General features: G+C 59.0%; 1 protein-coding gene across 1 annotated transcript; it reads right to left on the reverse strand.

Annotated features, from left to right (window-relative positions):
* Positions 1 to 3,185: 3,185 nt before the first annotated feature.
* TGM2 (transglutaminase 2) lies at positions 3,186 to 16,314 on the reverse strand. The gene is made up of 13 exons (XM_041478735.1): positions 16,117 to 16,314; positions 13,499 to 13,678; positions 11,194 to 11,436; positions 9,901 to 10,019; positions 8,978 to 9,106; positions 8,343 to 8,523; positions 7,300 to 7,435; positions 7,080 to 7,183; positions 6,718 to 6,957; positions 6,295 to 6,567; positions 4,603 to 4,763; positions 4,245 to 4,381; positions 3,186 to 3,955 (listed from the first exon to the last, which is right to left on the reverse strand). Exons 1-13 carry the CDS (start codon positions 16,124 to 16,126, stop codon positions 3,799 to 3,801), a joined length of 2,070 nt encoding a protein of 689 aa, XP_041334669.1. The 5' UTR covers positions 16,127 to 16,314; the 3' UTR covers positions 3,186 to 3,798.
* Between the last annotated feature and the right edge of the window lie 4,084 nt (positions 16,315 to 20,398).

Below are 20,398 nucleotides of genomic sequence, written 5' to 3' on the forward strand. Positions count from 1 at the left end.
GGGGTTGCAAATCCATGTCCCACTGTTTTCCCTTGGCACAAGGATGTGATGGGTTGTAGCTTGGCTGGGGCATGGTGGCCAAGCATTGCACTGCTGCTGATGGAGCAAATCTGTGTGACAACTAATAGCAGTAAATCATTCACAGATTTAGGGTCTTGTCACTTCCTTTCTTTGAAGACAAATCTTGTTTCGTCTTTCTGGGAAAAGACAAGTCTTGTTTTTTCTTTCTGGGAAAAGACAAGGCTTGTTCTGGGAAGGGACGAGGAGCTGACAGCACATCCCTCTGCTGCCAATTCCCAGCTGAGCAGTCCTTACTGGTTTGTGTGCCAGCACAGCCCACCATGAGGGGCAGGACAGGGACCTCACAGGGCATGGACAGGGGTGCTTCCTTTGGAAGATGCATCAGGGATCAGGCAGGCACAGAGAGGCTGTTGGAGTTGTCCATGGGATGGCCATGCTGGAAGAGGCATCTCTCCATGGTGTCTCCTGCACCTTCCATGGCTGTGGAAGAGGGGATGGTTTCCCATAAGGGTGCAGTGGGACCTCCTGCACTGGGGGTTTATTGTCTCTTTTGCTGTTTGATGGTGCCTCAGTTGTCTCATTGCACCAAGGAGAGTAAAAATGTGTTCCATGTTTGTGGAGCAGGAGGGAGACCTTTGGAGAGGCAGTACCATTTGGAAATCCCACAGATTTGTTCTTGTGAAAGCTCTGATTTATGGGAGTTTGTTCTAGTTTCGATCCATCAATAAAGGTAAGTTAAAGGTCATCAAGTCTAAAATGAGTTTACAATCAATTCTTGGCAAGTCAGCATCTCCAGCGAACCGTGATATATCCAGAACCTCTCCTCCCCAAGAATGCTCCCGCCTGGCTTTGGCACTTGGACTAGAACCGAATTACAAACCAACCCACACAATGGATACTGGAAATACTTGATTTAGAATTTATTGCTTGCACGGTCAGAGTGCCTAAGAGTCTGATGGATGCAGCCCAGAACTGTTCTGGTGATCCAGGATGGGCACAGGGAGATGGATGCAGTGTGGAACCATGTCAGTGATCCAGGATGGGCACAGGGAGATGGATGCAGTGTGGTACCACGTTGGTGATCTGGGATGGGCACAGGGAGATGGATGCAGTGTGGAACCATGTCAGTGATCTGGGATGGGCACAGGGAGATGGATGCAGTGTGGTACCACGTTGGTGATCTGGATTGGGTGCAGGGAAGTAGACCTCAGCTCTGTGGATGATGGAGGAAAACCCAGCCCTGAGAGATGCAGCCCAGAACTGTTCTGGTGATCCAGGATGGGCACAGGGAGATGGATGCAGTGTGGAACCATGTCAGTGATCCAGGATGGGCACAGGGAGATGGATGCAGTGTGGAACCATGTCAGTGATCTGGGATGGGCACAGGGAGATGGATGCAGTGTGGTACCACGTTGGTGATCTGGATTGGGTGCAGGGAAGTAGACCTCAGCTCTGTGGATGATGGAGGAAAACCCAGCCCTGAGAACCAACCCCTGCTGCTAAACTGTAACTGCGGTGTTTGGAGCCTGTTCCCTTGTCATCGGAGCAGCCTTGCTCTGCCGAGGCTCAGATGGATGGGAGTGACCTTCAGCAATAGCTGTTCTAATGTTTATTTTATCAGGACCCAGCTCTGAAGCAGCAGAGCTGCTGGTTATTTTTAACCCAGGCGCTGAGCAGCTGGAGGCCTGGCTCAGCAGAGCCCGGTAACAAATGCTCTAAAGAGGGGCCGTGCATCATTGCTGGGCTGAGGAATGTTCCTGACAGGGAAGGCAGCGCTGGTTTGTGCTGTTAACTCCTTCAGGATTCTTTGGGGCTCCGTGTGCTCTTGGCATTGGTGTCTGGGGGGTTGGTGCTGCCAGAGTTGGGGGCTGGCATGGCCCCTGCCCCTTGCCCTGAATGCAGGTGAGAAGCCCCATCCCTCTCCCTCCTGGAGCTCTTGCCCTGTCCCCATGCCACAGGGTGGGCACTCTCTGTCCCTTGGGAGAGCTGCTTGAGCAACTCTTTATCCCTCCCTGTGCCAGGCCCCACCTCTGTCCCCACTCTACCCCACAGGGGTCCCAGCCTCCAGCTGCCTTTTTGGGTTGTGTTTGAGCAAAGCAGGACAGGGAGGTGTGGTTAAAGTTGCAGAGGGTAAGGGGAGATGGATTGTGTGGTTCTCCTGGGGGGGTTTCTTGAAAGGCTTTTTTATTGGCAAAACAATCTGCTGCTGCACGTGGGGCCTGGGCTCTGCTGTGCCCACTCAAGTTCCATGCTGGGAGCAGGAGCTGGGGCTGGAGCTGAGATGGGTCCTTGGCCTCCCATGGGGAAAGCAGAGACAGGGTTTGGGAGTTCTGGCCTTGAACCCCAGCCTGGCTTGGGGAAGCAGCAGCTGTGTGTGGAGCACTGCACATGGAGATTTTATCTCATCCTAAAGATAAACAGAAAGGAAAGCTGGAGAACGGGCAGTCCTTGATGGGAAACACTCCCAGCTGCCCATCCAGCCTGAGTCACAGCTGGGCTGGGAGAGCCCACAATGTCAGGGTGACTGGGACCAGCCAGTGTGAGTGAGATTCTCCTGTCCCAGACTGTCCCCTCTGCGGGGGCTGTGGTGACTGTGGGACCCTCAGTCAGACACCACCAGCTCTATAATGGTTCCCGTGGTGTTTAGAGGAGCAGGGAGGCTCCCACCCTGATTGTGGGGGGCATGTGGGTGGGCCATTCTGGCATGGAAAGTGTTTATCTTCAGCAGAGCCTTGACCCCAGTTCCAGGTGTGAGACAAATCCCCACTCTCCTCCCAAATCCCTGTGCAGGATCCAGTTGCCCTTCCCCTGCCCCAGCCTGGGTGCTCAGACCCTGGCACAGTGTGCAAGACGTGCTGGTTTGATTACTTGTAGTGTTCTCTCTCCAGTTCTCTGAGCACAGCATGGAACCATTCCTGAGAGAGGAGAAATTACCTGGGAAGGTGTCTGGGGGCTGCGTACAGAGCACCTGAGAACACCAGACCAGGCTGATTTGGGGCAGAGGGGATGGCCAATATGAGGCCATTGTGGCTGCAGTGCCAGCCGTGGCAATGACCCCCACCCGAGTGCTGGCTGGGAGAACTCACCCCCACCCATGGATGCTGGGCAAGGAGTTGCTGGGTCCTGCTGTGAAGAGACAAAAGGCAAGAAGAGCTAGGTCTGGCTTTTAAAGTGAAAAATAAAGTTTTTATTCAGTGTTTGCATAGTTGATTCATAACAAGGTAATGTCCCATCCCCTCCCTGCAATGTCTGCAGTGGCAGGATGGTTATTGAAGCCAATGCCCGGCTGTACACAAGCAGGTTATTTGCAGCAAGTATTTATAGATTTGTTTTATAGCTATATGGTGCATAGACAGCTTTGTGCTCACAGTATAAAATCTCTCTCTATGGAGCTAGAGTCAGAGGATGATGATGGCAGGGGCTGGAGGGGTTGTTCTGCTGCTGCCTCTATGGAAATGGCTCTGTGGGCCGGGGCTGCCAGCACTGCACAGAGGAGGGGGCTGGCACGGGGGTCCCGGTGTGCCCAGTGCTGGGGGACAGGCAGCACAGGGATGTTCCCAGCCCACAGACCGAGAGAACAGCAGTGAAGTGAGCGACTGCCACAGCAGCCTCCAGACCTCCCCAGCCCTTTATCCTGTGTGCTCCCGGGAGGAGCGAGGGTGGCATCCCTGCCGGGCCGGGCTGGGCTCTGGCAGTCGCCCTTCTGGGGCACCTCGGGCTAAAGCGGGCGGGGGCCAGCGAGGCAGGGCTTGTGCAGCTGGGGGCCAGGGCAGCTGCTCACAGGGGCTGGGGTGCGATGATGACGTTGCGGTAGCCCTTGACCCCCGTCAGCTGGTCACTCTCAAAGTCCACCATCAGCTTCTGCAGCCCCGACAGCCGCGGCATCAGATCCATTCGGAATTTGGCCTCTGCCTGCGGCTCCACCGGCTCCTCCCTGTGGGAGGGCAGGGAGTCACTGTCGCCCTCAGAGCCCCTTGTCACCCTCCAGGGCCCGTGGTGCCGCAGGACAGTGCTGGCACTTTGGCAAGCCAAGATCTCTGTAGGATGGCTGAAGCCCTTCCCCAGCAAGGTGTAGGGTCAGGATGCTCTGAGTCCACAGGGACCAGCACTGCCCGGGCTCCTGCTGTGCCCCATGGCTGCCCTCCCGGGGGGCTCCACACACAGAAATCCACCCCCACACCACTCCCAACCTCCCAGCCAGGTGAAGAGGGTAAAGCTCTTACAGCTCCTTGACCAGCTGTCCCTCGGTGAGGCCGGTGCCCTCCACCACGAACACGCAGCTGTTCAGGGGCACTGCCAGAGGGTTCACCAGGCTGATCTCAGCCACCAGCTTCCGATTCTGCATTGGCTCTCCTAAAATCTGCAAGTAGGAGAGGATGGATCCCAAGCACCACCGATCCTGGGGGATATGGTGCTCCCCCTGCCCCGGGGCTGACGCAGGACCTTAGGGATGCAGGTCCCAGGGGATGTAACCCTGCTCGGTGAAGCAGGACCTGCTGCCCAAGCCCCAGGGTAACCCCCAGATGATCACAGCAACTCATTCCCCTCAGACCTGCCTGGGATGGGACACTGGGCCCTTACCCTGATCTTGATTGGTGGATTCTCAACATAAATGTCCCTGACAGACACGATGATGTCGCCGGTCTGGTGATCCTTCAGGAGAGCCACCACCTTGATGAGGTTGTCCTGGGTCAGTTTGTCCCTGTATTCTTCGTACAGGATGCGCAGGGGCACCCTCTTCTCTGGAAGGGCAGCAGAGAGGGGTCAGCACCCATGGTTCTCCAGCCCAGAACCCACAGTCCTGCACTGGCACCCAGCTGCTCTGGCATGGGTTGGGCTTCCCAGGAGCTTCTCCAGGTGCCTTGCAAGGATGGGGGAGCTGGGGTTCCTGCAGGGCTGGGGTTCCAGTGCTGCGTGCCAGAAGGGATGTTCAGGGTGTGGGGATGGGAAGGAGCCATGTCCTAGGGCGAGACTCCAGGGTGATGCCTGCACCAGGGGTTCAGAGTGCCAGCCCTTGGCAGCCAGTGTGGGCACTGGGAGGCAGCCTGGTCCCTGGCAGCTGCCCTCACTCAGCCCTCAGCCTTGTGTATCTGAAAGTCCTTCAGGGATGGGGCTGTCTGGGGGAAGGACAGGGAAGGAGGCTGAAAGCAGCCAGCTGCAGAACTGCCTGAACAAGGAGCCCAGAGTGGCTGTGGCCATGAGAAACGGAGCCTGACATTCATGAGGCAAGATTTGAAGTGCTGTAGCATCAGCTGAGACTGAGGGGAGAGGAACAAGCCTGGCTTCCCACACTGGCACAAAGTGCTGGGGTGCCCTAAAGAATGCAGTCTGGGAAGTCCTGGCGTCTATATTCTGAGGAAGGAGCTGAGGGTAGAAGTTTAAGGAGCTCATAATTAATGTTTCAGGAAAAAATGGTGTTGGGTTAACTTTTGCGCAGGAATGTTAAGTACCCCAAAGGCCACAGCATATGTCTCCACTCCCCCATCCAGCCCTGCAAAAGGCTCCAAGTACCAGCTGCTGCTTCTGCCAGCATGAGCAGAGGCACATCCCTCTCCCCTCCATGGTGGCAAGAGCCAGCACATTCCTCATTCCTGTAAAGCAGCTCAACACCTGGCAGAGCGCCGAGCGCTGCGTTTGCAAGAGGGCTGGTGAGGAGCAGGGCTCGGCTCAGGGTAAACATTTGGCTGTTCCAGGAGAGCAGATGTGTGGCCTTTCCAAGCCCTGAAGGGTCTCTGCAAACTCACGTAAGCCCAAACTCGTGTTTAAGGACCAGATGGTGATGTTCACGTGTGACAAGGGTGAGGGAGGTTCGGGGGCCGTGCCAGGACAGCTCTGCAGCCCGACGCCCACCCACGGAGACACCTAGAGCTGCTGGCCAGGAAACCCAGTGCTTCTCACTTCCTCCAGCCTGGGACCACGCACTCAGCGCTGAGCTGGGCCAGTTCCTCTTTCTCTGGTGTGGGAAGATCCCACCAGAGAGCCCAGCCTAGCCCAAAGTCAGAGGGAAAGCAGGAGGGATGCAGACAAGTGCCACAGAGTGCCTAAGGATGGCAGCCTGGGTGTGCCCAGCCTGCTCCCGTGGCTTGTCCAGCTCCAAATGCATTTCCAGCCCTCTGCCTGAGCAATTTCCTCATCCTCTCATGAAGATAAAAAATCCACAGTGGTAGTTAACTAAGGAGGATGCCCCAAAGCTGCCTACCGAGCAGCTGAACACAGGCTGACCTGACCCCAGCCCTGGTGAAGCATCCCCTTCACCATCAGTGGGTCCCTTACCTGCCCTGGGCTCAATGTCGATGTCCACCGGGTCCGTGAGGCCGCACTGGGGCCCGAGGGTGCCGTTGTGGCTGGTGGCGCGGGCGCACAGCGTCACCCTGCACACACGCTCCTCGTCTGTGTTGTTGTTGACGACAGCAAAGACATCGAAGTCGCTGCCCTTGTTTGCACCCTCTGACACCTTGATCCTGAGGTGCAGCCCCTCATCCTCCTCCCCGATGGATTTCTTCTGAAGCTCTGCCTTCTCAAACACTGCCCGCTCCTCCTCAGACCCTGCGGTGCACAAAATCCCTGTGATTCCCTGGAGTATGGGGAGGGCCTGGCCGGGGCTGTTCCGCCCTGAGCCCTGCAGCCTTCCTGCTGCAGCCGTTTCCCAGCAGCAACATCCCTCCCTGGAGTCTCTGCCCCTGAAATCCCCCATACCCTCCGGGTATTTGTAGTTGTGGGTGATGTCCTCCCGGCTGTCCCTGCCTATGCTCTTGGTGCTGATGAACTTCCCCACGTCGGAGGATCGGATGCTCTGCTTCTGCATCCCGTCGCCCTGCACCACCCAGTACACCACGTCGGCGTTCACCTCGGCGAAGATGAAGGGGATGTCGTACTTGAGCAGCATGTCCCCCTCTTTGATGGCTTTGACGGGGGCTGGCCCGCAGCAGTAAACTCCTGCACGGAGCAGAGCCACTGTCACCACTCCAGGGCTCAGCCACAAGGGGTGGCTGTGGTGGGGCGACCCAGCCGTGCCGGGCTGTGAGGAGGACGGAGCTTCCGTGTGGAGCACGTTGTACCTTCACTCTTCTCCTGAGGCGTCGGGTCCAGCACCTGCCACCCGTCATAGCCAGCTGCCAGGTCTGGACGGGCCATCCACGACTCCACCCAGCAGTGGAAGTTCCTGCGAGGGAAAGCAGCGTGTAGGAGTCTCAGCCTCCCCCAGCACCTGCCAGGCTCTGGGGAAGGGGCAGAAGTAGCCCAGGGGTGGGCAGGCTGAGGTCCTGCTGTGCTGCTCACCAGATCTTGTCCCAGGATTGCCTCTCCTGCTGCCCCTTCTCATTGATGTAGCGGTCAATGGTCAGGTTGGCGTTTGTGTCGTGGGCTGAGTTGTAGTTGGTCACCACCCGGCTGGGGATTCCCAGGCACCGCATGACTGTGGGGAGCAGGGCAGGGTGAGACAGGGCCAGGTTTGCTCCACTCCCATCCCACAGAGCCCCAGGTTTGAACAACTCCTGCCCTTCCCTCTGCCTGTGAAAGGGCTGCCTGGGGACTGATCCCCAGGAGAAGCCAGTTCCTGCAACCACAGTGCACAGGCAAGCTGGATGGGTGGCACCTGCATTGACAGCCTGACAGGTTTGATATTGCAGCAAAAAAAGACACAAAAAGCGTCTGTGAGAGCTTTGGAGGTAGAGTGTGGGCAGCCGTGCTGAACCCTGGATTTCATCTCCCAGCTGTCTTTCAGTGCACAGGGAACTCCCCAGGGAGCAGGGAGGCAGTTACAGTGCTTCAAAGGAAGACTATAAAACTCTGCGAGTCACTGAAAATCCACTTTAGTTTTCTGCTGTTTCTCTCCTCTAAAAAGGGTCTTGTCTGTCTGTGACACATCAGTGCTCTCACAGGCAGTGCTTTTCTTGGGGCGAAGCTGCACGAGCATATGTGAGTGTTTCCCAGCAGCAGCAAGTCTGGAATTGTTCTCTTGTATTTCCCCAGTCTGATTGCCCTGGTGGCCATGGCATTATTTTGATCTTAGTGGATTTGTGACTTTATTGCAAACTTGGCCTTAAAGCCACTTCCCTCACCCTGGCCTGCCTCAGTTCCTCCCTTGCTGCCTGGCCTGGGAGGCAGTACTGATTGAAAAACCAGAGCCCTTTTGTATCATTTTTTCCCTCTACTTCCTGACAAACTAGAGTAATAGAGAGCTAATTGCAAAGGAATCATTGCAGGCTGATTGCAGCTCTTCCCTCTGGATGCAGCACCAGGAATGGATGGGGGCAGGGGTTAGGGTGGGATTGGTGACCCTGTCCTGTGGAGAAGGGGACACCAGAGGAATCTGCTCTCACCAGTGCACGCCACAGCAGCAAAGACCCAGCACTGGCCGTACTTGACTGGCTGGCACCCAAACTTCTTCCACCTCTTGAGAATGTCCACGCTCCCAATCCAGGCCATGGGGCTCATCCCGTCCTCGTAGCGGTTGTCCCACCGCCCAAACAGCACCCCCCGGTCCTCGTCATTGCAGTTCACCTGTGGCAGGAGAAAAGGGGAAGGGTGGAGAGGCAGGAACAGGAGAGGGAGGGAGGGAGGGAGGGAAAAAGCCTTTGCCCCATTCACATGCACTGTAACCCACATTAATATCCTGTATCCATGCAAGAGCTCACTGGGATGCAGGTGGACATGGTGCTAATTAGGGGTGAATTTTAGAAACACATCCTCCTGCCTGGGAACTTGGGAGTGATTATCCCTGGAATGAGCTGCGCCCATCCCTGCTTTTTGTTTCCTCTAAAAAAGCTCTTACACATAGAGGAGCAGTAACAGGGAAAAGATGTAAAAGAGAGAGGAAACACCCCAGAGAAGGGAAATGGTGTGAAACTGGGGGGGGGATGGCAAACGCTGTCTGGCACAGCTGTAGCTGGGGGGGTTTGCAGCCCAGGGAACGTGGGGTGCTGGGGACACCGTGCTGGCTGCACCCCGGACTCACCATGGCGCTCACCACCCTGCCAATGTACACGGGGTCATTGCGGCGGGAGCAGTCCCGGTTCTGATCCCTCAGGTGTTTGGGGTTTATGTCCAGCATGTCAAGGCAGATGGCTAAGACTTCATCCTCAAACTGGTGGAGAGCAGAGAGAAAAGGCTGTGTAAGGTCCCCACAGAGGTGGCTCTGCCACCTCTGTCCTCCCTCTCTGGCTCCCTGTGATGCCCGTGCCAGCAGAACTGCTGGGTGCAGGGGTCACACCTCCTCAGGGTCCCCTCCCCAGCCAGCATCCGCTGAGTGATGTTCCCTCTGTCCCCACTCGGCCTGTGAAGCCTGTGGGTGACCTCCTGCCTACGTACTAGGGCTGGATCTGGTTTCCTGCAACCGCACAGGGGTCAGGGCATGGACCTGACCTCCTGGAAAATCTATTTCCCATCACGGCTGAGTCACAGCCCTTCCTTGAATTGAGGTGTGGATCCTGTGAAGGCCATGGGCACCTCCACTGCTGTGGGCCCCCAGCCCTTTGCTCAGGGAGGGTGGCTGAGCAAGCCCTGTGCCCTGTGCCCCGGGGGTGCAGCTCGGGCTGTGAGCACCTCCTTATCGGTGCCCCTGGCACAGTGCCCAGGAATGCCTTATCAGGCACCAGCTCCCAGCACAGCAGGGCCACCCAGATTAGGGACACATGGCCATGGGGCCCCCAGGAGCCAGGGGGTAACACTCCCCTTGCCTTGGCATGCTTTGAAGTCAGCGCATTCCCTCTTGGAAATGAGATTCTGGTTTCTTTGACCCATGGCTGGACTCCAAGGTGCTGACAGCATTTGGGGTGCATGTTTGTGAGGGGCACACACGTGGCACAGTCCCTGCGTCCTGCAGCACCAGAGCTGCATGGCCAGAGGTCCCAAGGGTCCCAGGGGGCCTTGCCTGCTCACCTGGCCGAAGTTCCAGGGGATGGAGAAGATGTAATCACAGGTGCCCTGGAAGATCAGCCCGTCCTGGGACAGCACGTACTCACGTCGCTCGTTCTCGTCACGCATGAAAACCGTGTCCTCTGTGGGGACAGCAAGTGATGGGGACAGGGCTCTGCCCTGCACAGCCAGCTGCCTGACCCCCTCCCTGTGGATGAATCCAGTGGGAAATGGGGCACCAGGGGCTGGAACTGCTCATGGCTTAAAAAGCTGCTGGGGAATTTCAGCCCAGGTTGATTTAAAGTGATGGGAAAATTTCAGCGGGTGACTTGTGGTTTGCTTTTCATTCTTTCTCATGTCTCGGTCTTTCCTCCCTTTCCTTCCTTTTTTTTCCCCTCCCTTTTATTTAATGGAGATGGATCTTTTCTCAGCAGGGGAGACCTCCCTGGGGGTGCAGGGAGCAGTGGGAGTGGGTGTGCTGGCTCAGCACAGCCAAAGCCATTTCACTCACAGCAGCTACTGCTGTGGAAATCAACATTTACTGGAAATGTTTGCAGAAGGAAAACCCACAAGTCCACCCCCAGTGCTCAGCAGAGCCCTGGCTGAGCAGAGCTTCCTATGGCCCCTTATCTCTGCAGATCCAGCGTGGGACGCTTGAGATCCAGGAAATCAGCCAGTCCAGGGGCAGGGGAAGGACATGGAGAGAGGAAAATCCCAGGGCTGTTGAACCTTACAGCACTAAATTGAACCTCTCCTCTGGGTCTGGCTGCCCAAATTTCACCAGGACAGTGATATCCATGTCACTGAGTCCACAGCTGGGTGCCTGGGTGAGGATGAGTGAGAATGGGCCTGGTGGGGGCAATTAGGGACAGCTGGGGGCAAGTGGGGACAACTGGGGGCAATTAGGGATATTTAGAGGCTTTTCCCCTGTCCCCTGCCTGGCCAGGAGCTGGTGCCAGGGACTGCCCAGAGTTTCACACCAGCAGCACAGTGCTGAGCTCCCACCATGTGGTGGGGGCAGCCGTTGGGTGTTTGGGGTGGTGGCAATGGGGCTGTGTGTGTTGTAGGGTGGGGATGGTGCTCCTGGCCCCGACCTGCTGCAGGAATTGTGCGGAGATGGAAGCTTTCAGTGAGGCTTTTGAAAGCTTTCACCTTTCAAAAGTGAGGCTTTCTGCTTAAACCTGCATTCAGAGCAGGGCTTGGGACACCTGGGATCTGCACTGGGATGAGACCTGTGTGTGTGGGGGGGTGCCTGGGGAGCGTCTTGTGCTTGCCTGAGCCTCAGAACCCCTGGACTCAGAGAGGTGGAAGCCTCACCTGGGTGCCAGGGGTTGAAGAGCAGGACGAAGTCCCCGATTTGGTAGCTGGAGCCCTGGTAGTCGGTGCAGGTCTCCAGGGTGATGCTGTAGCGGCCGATGCGAGCGTCGGGCGGGGAGCAGAGTGACACACAAAGGGACTCCCCGTCCTGCTGCTGGATCACGGCGCTCCAGCACGACTCCTCCGGGCAGTCAGTCACGACAAAGTGGGAGCTGGTTCCCGAGGTCTCGCTGGGGCAGGGCCCTGTCAAGAAGGAGTAGGTCAGTTCTCCCAGTGCTCCAGAGCCCTTGGGAGCCCCGTGCCATGGAGGCTGCATCTGCTCCAAGCCCCCTGCCCTGCGGCAGCTGCCTGGATCTTGGCTCTCACAGTCTGGGAACATTCACCACGTAGTTTGTCAGGTACTGAGGGCACAGTGCAGCCCAGCTGAGGGGAGCTCAGGCATTTCTCTCACTGTTTGGGAAGGACAGACTCGCCCTGGGGGGAGCCAGCAGAGCACAGGGGTGCTTGTCCTGGCGCTCAGCCCGGGGCCAGGTCTCTGTTCTCAGATGCAGCCGCTCCTGCCTCTCCTCCGAGCAGCGCTCTTGAGTCCCTGCAGCCACGGCCACAGCGGGCAGAGCCCGGCCGTGAGCCCCGGCCCCGGCCCTGCGTGCCGCAGGAGGTGTGTGCAGCCTCAGGCGTTGCTGCAAACATCCCGGGGTTAGGGATGACCTCAGTGGCCAAAGCGCCGAGCCTGGGACAGTGTGATCCGTGCTGGCCTCTCCAAGCTGCAGCCGTGGCCAAGCCACCTGCGCTGAGCCAGCTCCAGAGCCGCTCTCCGCAGCGCTGCCGCCCAGCCCGGCCCCGCGGCTCCCTGGCCGGCAGCCGAGGCAGCGGTGCCACCGCTGTCCCCTCTCCCTGCCCGAGCACAGCCCCGGCTGGTCCCCTGCCAGCCCTCGCCCACAGGCCAGTCACCAAAAATACTCGTGAACTCATGGTAGTGACACAATTTCTCCTCTCGGGGAGGCTGGGCTGAGTTCACGGCGTCCCTTGGGCAAGAGCCAGCCCGGCGCTGCCGTGGGCTGGGCAGGCACAGGAGCCTGCCGCCGCCTCCTCCTCCTCCTGCTGCCTCCAGAGCCCACAACATCCCCCTGGACTCCGGCACATGAACGGGGCTCTGCCAGCACGGCTACTGCAAAAACACAGCTCTATTTTCCCTCTACTCTTCCTTCCCTCTTTCTTGTGAGAGGCAGCACATGACCTGGGTGGCTCTGCTGTCCCAAGTGGAGGGACAGCTCTGGCGGTCCCTGCCTTGACAGGTCGGGCCCCAGGGAGGAATGTGCTGGGGCCGCCGCTGCCGGTGGGGTGGCACTGCCAGTGCCTCTGCGAGCACCAAAGCACATTTGCCCTCTTTCTGCTCCAGCCCAGAGGAGCCTCTGCCAGCCCGTGCCTGGCCTGGGAGGCTGTGCCTGTGCCTGTGCCTGTGGCTTCTCCCCCTGCAAAACCAGCCCATGGCTGTAGCATGGCCATGGGGCTGCTAGGGCACCGAGGGAGCTGTAGGGTGAAGCTGGGAGGTGGTGCTGGGTTTTGTTTTGTCACCAGAGCTTTTGGGATGGAAAAAGGAGAGATTTACTCTGCGAGGAAACTTCGGTGCAGTTTTACTTTGAATGCTGGCCGGGTTGACTCAGCATGGTGCTTCAGCCCCAAAATAACTTCTGCCTGAGAAATAGTTTCCTCTCGGCGGCTGCACCCAGCCCCGGCTGTGAGAGCAAGAGCCCAGCCCGGCCCCGGCCCGGGGGGCTGCGCTGGGGGCGCTCCGTGGGAACATTTCCTTTCTCCAGCGTTTGTGTTTCCTGAGCAAATCCCCCTCTGGGATGTCTGAGAGGACAGCAGGGCTGGGTGTAAAGCCCATCAGCAGAAATGCTGTGATACCTCTGGCTGAAAAGATACACTGTGCTGATGTTTCTGAGAGGGGCAGGAGGGTTGGGCAGGTCCTGGCCTCAGCCAAGGTGTGAGCTGGCAGCCCTGTCATGCTCTTAGTCTGGCTCAGCCCCGGGAGGAGGGGGAGGAGATGATGATGCTGGTGGTTTTTTGCTTTATTTATCACTTCTCTTCCTCTCTCATTAAGGAGATGAGTTTCTACCTTTTTTCTTGTGATATAAAAGCTGTGCACAGCACCAGCCTCTGCCAGGCGAGGAACAGGGACTGTGTGACACGGGGCAGGTGCCGCGGCACAGCCCCCGTGGGAGCACAGGTGAGCTTGGGGGCGGGGGCAGAGGGTGGTGACACCCACACAGCCCTCCCTCACGACAAAAAATGTCTCACTCACCGGTCTCGACGTTGAAGGAGAGCTTGTCCAGGCCCTCCTGGTAGCCGCGGCCCGAGAAGCGCAGGGTGATGGCGAAGGGCTGTCCCCGCCGCAGCACCAGCCGCCGGCAGCCCATGTCCGCCGTGCGGTGCTCCCGCCCGTTGCGGTCGCAGTGCAGGTCCCACGTCTCCAGCACCAGATCTGCGAAGGCAGTGGCAGGAACAGCTCTGACCCTGGGTCACGGTGTCCCGACGCTTGGGAAGGAGGGCTGGCTGTGCCCATGCCGAGCCCTGGGTTGGGACCTTGGCGAGGGGTCTGAGCCTCCCCCACCCGCGCTGCCCTGTGCTCCCAGGCGTGCCGGGCAGAGCATCTCTCCCGGAGGGCGCTGTGGCCGTGCCGGACTCTGAGCATCCTTCAGGAGCGCTCTGAGGGCTGGGCTCCCGTTGCGTGCTGCGAGAGGGGCACAGCTTTGGCAGCCAAGCTCACAGCGACTTTGTGCCCCCCTGATGCAGCTCTGTGCTGTGTTGTGCCGTGGAGCTGCCCCCGTGGTATCCCTGAGCTGCCAGAGCTGTGCCAGGCCTGCGGCACCCAGCACCAGAGCAAAGCCCAGCGCTCAGCTCTGCTCTCAGGGGTCCTTTCACTGGGGCTGCTGTCTGTGTGCCCCCATCCCAAACACGTGCTGCTGAGTGAGCCCAGGAATGCCCAGGATGTTCCTGTGCCTCAGCCAGGCCTCCAGCAGCTTTACTGTGCTGCAGCTGCTGACAAATTGGAGAGAGCAAGTGTAGATTTGGTGGCAGAGGGTGTCTGATGCCCCAGACATATGCAGGCTGCTCTGCTCTGCTCGCAGCCCAGGCAGGGCTGTGTGCCAGAACGCCAGCAGCCACATCCTTGCCACCCTGGGCACTGTGCTGGAGCCGTGAGATATCGTCCATCATCCCCTGAGGCCACTGACCCCTGACTGCTCTGCAGTGATGTCTTAGTCAACAGAATAAGCAAAAGCATTCTGTGCAGGGAGCACACGGCAAGCTCAGTGCCAGCGAGGGGCTGGGTAGATCAGTGGGCAACCAGTGGGCAAGCTGAGGCTTGCTGCCCCATGCCATGGCTCCCCTCGGCCATGCCCTCCTGGTACCAGCTCTGGTAGTCACCAAGCCCTCCTCGGACCAGTGCCAAGTGGAAAGAGCAGCCCATGAGCTCAGCATTCCCAGAGCTAAATGAAAACACTGCTCCTGGCTCTCTGGGCAAGGTGACTCTGCAGTATGGGCCCAGTGGAGGGCAGTGGGCTTGCCACTGTCCCCAGCACCACGTGAGAGCTGCTTGAGAGCTGCTTGAACTGTCCCTAACTAAGGGCAAGGTCCCCACAGCCCGTCCATGGGAACTGTGAAGTGGGGACAGAGCAGAGACAAGCCCTTCCCTCCCTGCCTCCCCCTCTGTGAGCAGCACAGCCCCGTGCTATGGAACACTGACTGTACAAGTGGAATCTCATGGCTCACATGGAGCTTGGTTGACATGGTTAAGCTTGCTGACAATAAAAAAACCAAACAATAAGTGTGTTCAGAGAACAGGATCGGGGCTCCTCCTTGTCCCAGTCACCCTGGGGTTTTCATCCCCAGCAGATTCAGCAAAAAGCAGATTTCTCAAAGCACAGGTGCCTCTGATCAAACCAATGGGTGCCAAGAGATGGGTGGGAAGGGGGCTGTGGTGCTGCAAGTGGTAGCAGCACACTGGGCACTCAGGAGCAGGAGCTGCCCAGTGTGTTCAGGACAAGAGGACACAGTGTTAAGCTGTGCCAGGGGAAATTTAGGCTGGACATTAGGAAAAAATTTTTCACAGAAAGAGTGATTGGGCTTTAGAATGTATTCCAGGGAGATGGTGGAGCCTCCATCCCTGGAGGAATTTAAAAAAAGTCTGGATGTGGCACTTAGTGCCAGGGTCTAGTTGATAAGGTGGTGTTAGGTCATAGGTTGGACTTGAGGCTCTTAAAGGTCTTTTCCAAGCTAGTTAATGCTGTGATTCTGTAGCTGCTCAGCTATGTGTCTGTGTGTCTGACCCGAGGGATCTGTGTTGGTGTTGCTGCAGCAGTGCTGGGAGCCAGGGCAGCCTGGGGCACTGTGCACAGCAGAGCAGAGTGATGCCGTCTCACCCAGAGGGCTGTGTGCCCGCGGGAACCACTCAGACCCGCGTCCTGGGACTCTGGGGGCAGCTGGGGGGGAGCTGGGGGTGTCTCTGCCCTGAAGATTCCCGAAGCCCAGAAGCTCTTTTCCTGCCTGAGCCTCCTGAAATCCCCTCACCCTGTCAGGACCCGGGCACACGCTCCCGGCCCAGCTGTCCACCCTGCTCTACCGGGAAAGCTTTAAATAGCACCAAACTTCATTCTACGGCTCCTAGCGACCGGAGGAGAGCCGGGAGGGAGGGAGGGAAGGGCACAGACCTGCGTGGACCCCTCACAGACCCTGCTAGGCTTGCGATCGCCGTCCCTTCAGCCTTTCCGTTCCCCACCGCCCTTGGTTTCGCCGGGGGTCAGGGAGCGGCCGCAGCCCGGGCGAGCAGGGAGCGCTGCGGCGGCACCGAGCGCCGGCCGGGGCGGGTGCGGCCGCTCGGGACCGAGCCCGGCACCTGCGGGGTCCGCGCCGCGCTCCTACCTTCGGCCATGCCGCCGGTGCCGCCGCCGGTGCGCGTCCCGGTGCCTGTCCCGGTGCCGCTGGCAGTGCTGTCGGTGCCGGTGCCGGTCCGGATGCCGGGGGAGCTGCCCCTCACCAGCCGCTGTCCGGCCCCACCGCCCGTCCCATTTATCCCGCCCGCCCCCCGCGCACCCCCCCGCTCCCCGCGGCCGGGCCGCCGGAGGGAAGAAAGGGAAAACACAAAGTTTCCAGGAAACGGGCGGGTTTAGGTCCCACCTATTGAAAGCAACCACCCAAAAAAAAAAAAAAAAAAGAAAATAAAAGCAGCAGGCCCCGGAGCCCCCCGGCTTGGCACCACCGGAGTCTCCCGGGACCCCACAGCCCTCGGGCTGGAGATGGCCCCGCTGCCGATCAAGAGGAGGGAGAACAAGGGGGCGGAGAGGGGCTGAGCGCCTTTCAGCGAAGTGCCAGGACTCGGGACTGTTTTCTCCTTATAAAGTTCTCTCCCTCCTCTGGCAGCGTCCCCATCCTGGCCAGTCCTGGTGGGGTGCTCTTGTCGGGAATTGCATCCCCTTCCCGCAGCTGCATCCCTGAGAGATGGAGTCTGAGGGGAAAATGCGGTGAAAGCTTTGCTGCTGGACAGCAGAAGTGCTGGAATCAGCGCTGGTTGCTCCGGGACATGGAAGTGTGCACACAGCAGTGACCACCACATTCCCTGGAAGTCCTGCCCCGCACTGGCCATCCCTCTCCTGCCTGGGGGTCCCTGCCTCAGGGTTTGCCAATGGTGCCACCTGGGCATGTCCAGCCCTCCCTGTGTGTCCCGAGGGTCACCCAACACACCAGAGACCACCCATCAGGGACACAGGGCTGAGACCCCACACCTCCTTGGGCTCTTGGGGTTTGGGAGCTCTGCCCTCCCCACACTTGGGGTGATCCTGGTCAGCGGCCCCCAGCTGTGGCCAGTGCTCTGCTCAGGCACTGCACTGGGAGGGTCTGCAGTGAGCTGGATTCCTTGTCCAGCTCTACCAAGGGATTTTTGGTACTGACAGAGTTGGTAAGGTCCAAGCATGCCAAGGGCAGAGTCCAGGAGAAGCCCCATGTGCGGGGGCTGCTGGTGTGTCCTGCTCTGGGGCACATGGCTGGCTTTACAGAAGAACTGCCCCAAAATGCAGGGGGAGTCCCATCCTCCATCACGTTCTTTAAGGAGGTGGGGAGGGATATTGGAACAGAAGCAGCAAATCCTTGCTGAGAGAAAGCTTGGGACAGCTGGTTTTAATGGAAACAATTCATGTACTGCTCCACCATGGATCTGTGTGGGCTGGGGGTGTGCAGGTCATGGTGGGGGCCTTTGTCAAGAGCACAGCCTGTGCCAGCAGGGCCCTCCTCACCCCAGCAGTGCCACCTCACCTCAGAAAGGTGAGGAACAGCCTGGCAGTGCTGCCCTGTCACTGTGCCACTCTCATGCTGGGGTCTTGCTCTCCTTGCTCAGATTTGAGAAGAGACACTGAAAATTACACCCTCTCCCTCTTCCCAGACCCCTTGGTCCTCGTGGGCAGCACTGGGCTGAGTTCCCATGGATGGAGGGAGGGGTCAGTGGGGCCGAGGGTCCCATGGGCTGCCCCTCTCCCTGAGCATCAGGGCCACAGGAATTGCTGTCCCTGCAGGACACTGTGACGCCTGGGGAGGGCTGGTGGCCATGGGAGCTCACAGCTGGTGTCACCTGCCCTGGCCTTGCTCCCAAGGCTGCTTCCTGGGCACAGGAACCTCTGCCACTGGCGCTGGTGAGTGCCCCATGTGTCTGGGCTCGTGCTGCTGGGTTCAGCTCTGCCTGCACAAGCTCTTCCTCCTGTAGCAGTGTGAACTCTGGATGCACTCTGCAGCGGAGGTGCACACTTGAGTTAACGCGTGACAAACAGCCACAAGAGCACCGCCGGCAGTGGAGGAATTGGAAGCAGCCATTTCTCACTCGGCTTGGAAGCACGAGCAGTTTGTTGCTGTGAGGGGTGTAGGGGTGTGTGGGATGCGTGGGACTGGGCAAGCTGGGGTGTCTGGTGCTGGGCAGGCTGTTGGGATTATCTTCTGCCCAGTTTCCTGCCAAGCACAGAGCGGGAACCACTCGCAGTACCTGTGCCTGCTCTGGCACCTCGGGCAGAAGTGGCAGGAGACAAGTGCCTGGCTGTCCCCTGGGGCTGATTCCCAGGGTGTCCCTCTGGCTCTGTCCAGTCAGGGCTGTCCCTCAGGGGCTATCCAGGGAGCTCTGGGCTCGGTCCCAGCACCTCACCAAGAGGAAACCTCCCTTGTTTGCAGCTTTAGTGCCCACTTCACTCACCACCTTGTACCGCGGAGGCATCTGTCTGCCCAGGCACTGGAAAATGCCGCCCATGGCAGGCCAGCCACACTGCTGGGGTTATTTTTACTCTTCTTACTAAGACAGGGTTGCATTAAGAGGGTGTTTGCAGTGCTGAAGCCCAGAATAACTCCTCATTTGCTCAAGGTGTTCAGCGCAGGATTGCGACTTTCAGCGCCCCCGCCCCTCTCCTGGAGCTGCTTCAAAGCGTGCCGGTCCCCGCAGTGCCGGTCCCTGCCGTGTGTCCTGCACAGACAGAGCCGCTGTTTGCCCTGCTGGGTGTGTGCCGGGGCGGCTGCAGCCCCTCCAGTGCCCGCACATCCTGACTCAGTCCCTTGTGCCGGCAGATAAACAACCCCTGAAAAGGGGCAGTGTCTGCTCTCAGTCGCCCTGTTAAGCCGTCAATCGGCTTCAGGAGCTCTGCCCATCTCCTCGCTGCTTCCCGCCCCGGGTATTCCCTAAGCTCAGCCTCAGCCCAGCCGCTGCTCCTGCAGCCCCCCAAAGCCGGGGCACCTGTGTGCTCCTCTGGGGGCCCGGCATCGTCCCGGGGTGAGGGTCTGTGAGGGGCCCTGCAGGGATGTGACTTCAGGACAAAAAGTGTTTTATGCCCACGATGACAGGACTAGCGGGGAGCTCCCGGGGCTGTGTGGGCATCCTGGCATGCAAGATGCAGCAAGCACCCCTCTCACACATCTGATCTGTGAGCACGGGAAAGTTCTTCCCAAAGCTGGGATGAAAGTCCTGCAGCTGCTCCATTCGCGGTGGGCAGAGCCAAGGGGCAGCTAAGGGTCCCTAAGGGCATGCAGCGGGGCGAGGGAGGATGGGGCTGGTGGCATCGCGCTTGCTTTGGGGCTCTGGCTGCCACGGGCGGCTCTGGCGCTGGCTCGGTGCAGCGCGGGGCTCCCGAGGCGGTGGCGCTTGGAGCCGGCAGAAAGGGGGGCTTGTTCCCAGCTGCGGGCAGCTGTGCCAGTCCAAGCACTGCAGCCTTTCCTTTGGGTGGAGAAGTGGCTTTTTAAGGAAAAGCAGATTGTTTTTCCACCTGGCCCCCCGGCAGGCGTGGCGTGCTCCGGTGCGGCAGGCACAGGGCAGACACTGCCCGTGGAGCGGATCGTCCGGCGCTCCAAGGGCAGCGGGAGGGATGTGCGGGGCTGTCGGACGCAGCCCGGGGCTCTGGCTCCCGGCTCCCGGCTCGGGCTGAGCCAGAGGCTGTTCCCGAAAAATGCGGAGCCTGAACCAGCACGGCCTGGAGGGATCGGCCAGCAGCTGATAACCGACTTCTCTTGGGAGTCCTGGTGCAAGGCACCCCCTCCCGCTCCTGGGGGGGCTCAGGAGGAATTAATTATGTAACTGTCTTTGTTTTTAGGCGGAGTCTGTATTTTTATTTAAAAGAAATGAGAGAGAAAAAAAAAATCTTGAAAGTCTCCGGGTTTATTGGGTCTGCAAGCACGGTGGGGGCAGGAAAGCTGGGGCTTCTCTGGCAGGGGCCCAGGCAGGCCCCTGGGAGCTGGGTCCCGTGTTGGACAGCAGCAGTGCATGCAGGGGGGTGGATTCTCCAGCTGTGCCAAACCTTTCCTTGCTGGTGGCCCCAGGATGGCCACAAGGCCAGTCCCACTGTGGCAGGGTCCCACAGCACCCCAGAGTGGGATGCAGTGCTGCAGGATGGGCTCACGTCCACTGCCAGGGCAGTCATGAGCCAAACACAGTGTTTTGCAAAGTGATCTGGCCGTACCTGGTGCAAACTGAATTCCAGCCTCTGGCTGTCATTTCCCAGCAGTTTGCTGGAACCCCCCCAGCCCTCCCTCCCCAGGGCGCCTGTTCCCCCAGGGCACCACTCCCCGCTAATCCCTCACCACCTCACAGCTTGCAGGCTCCAACGGGTCTGCAGGGGGAAACAAGAAGGGTCTGTGCTCCCCACATGGTGCATAGAGTGTTTGTGCTACTCTGTGAGTTCACACG

This window comes from Pyrgilauda ruficollis, unplaced genomic scaffold (genome assembly GCF_017590135.1).
Source record: "Pyrgilauda ruficollis isolate IOZ18807 unplaced genomic scaffold, ASM1759013v1 scaffold46, whole genome shotgun sequence".
Lineage (NCBI taxonomy): Eukaryota > Metazoa > Chordata > Aves > Passeriformes > Passeridae > Pyrgilauda > Pyrgilauda ruficollis.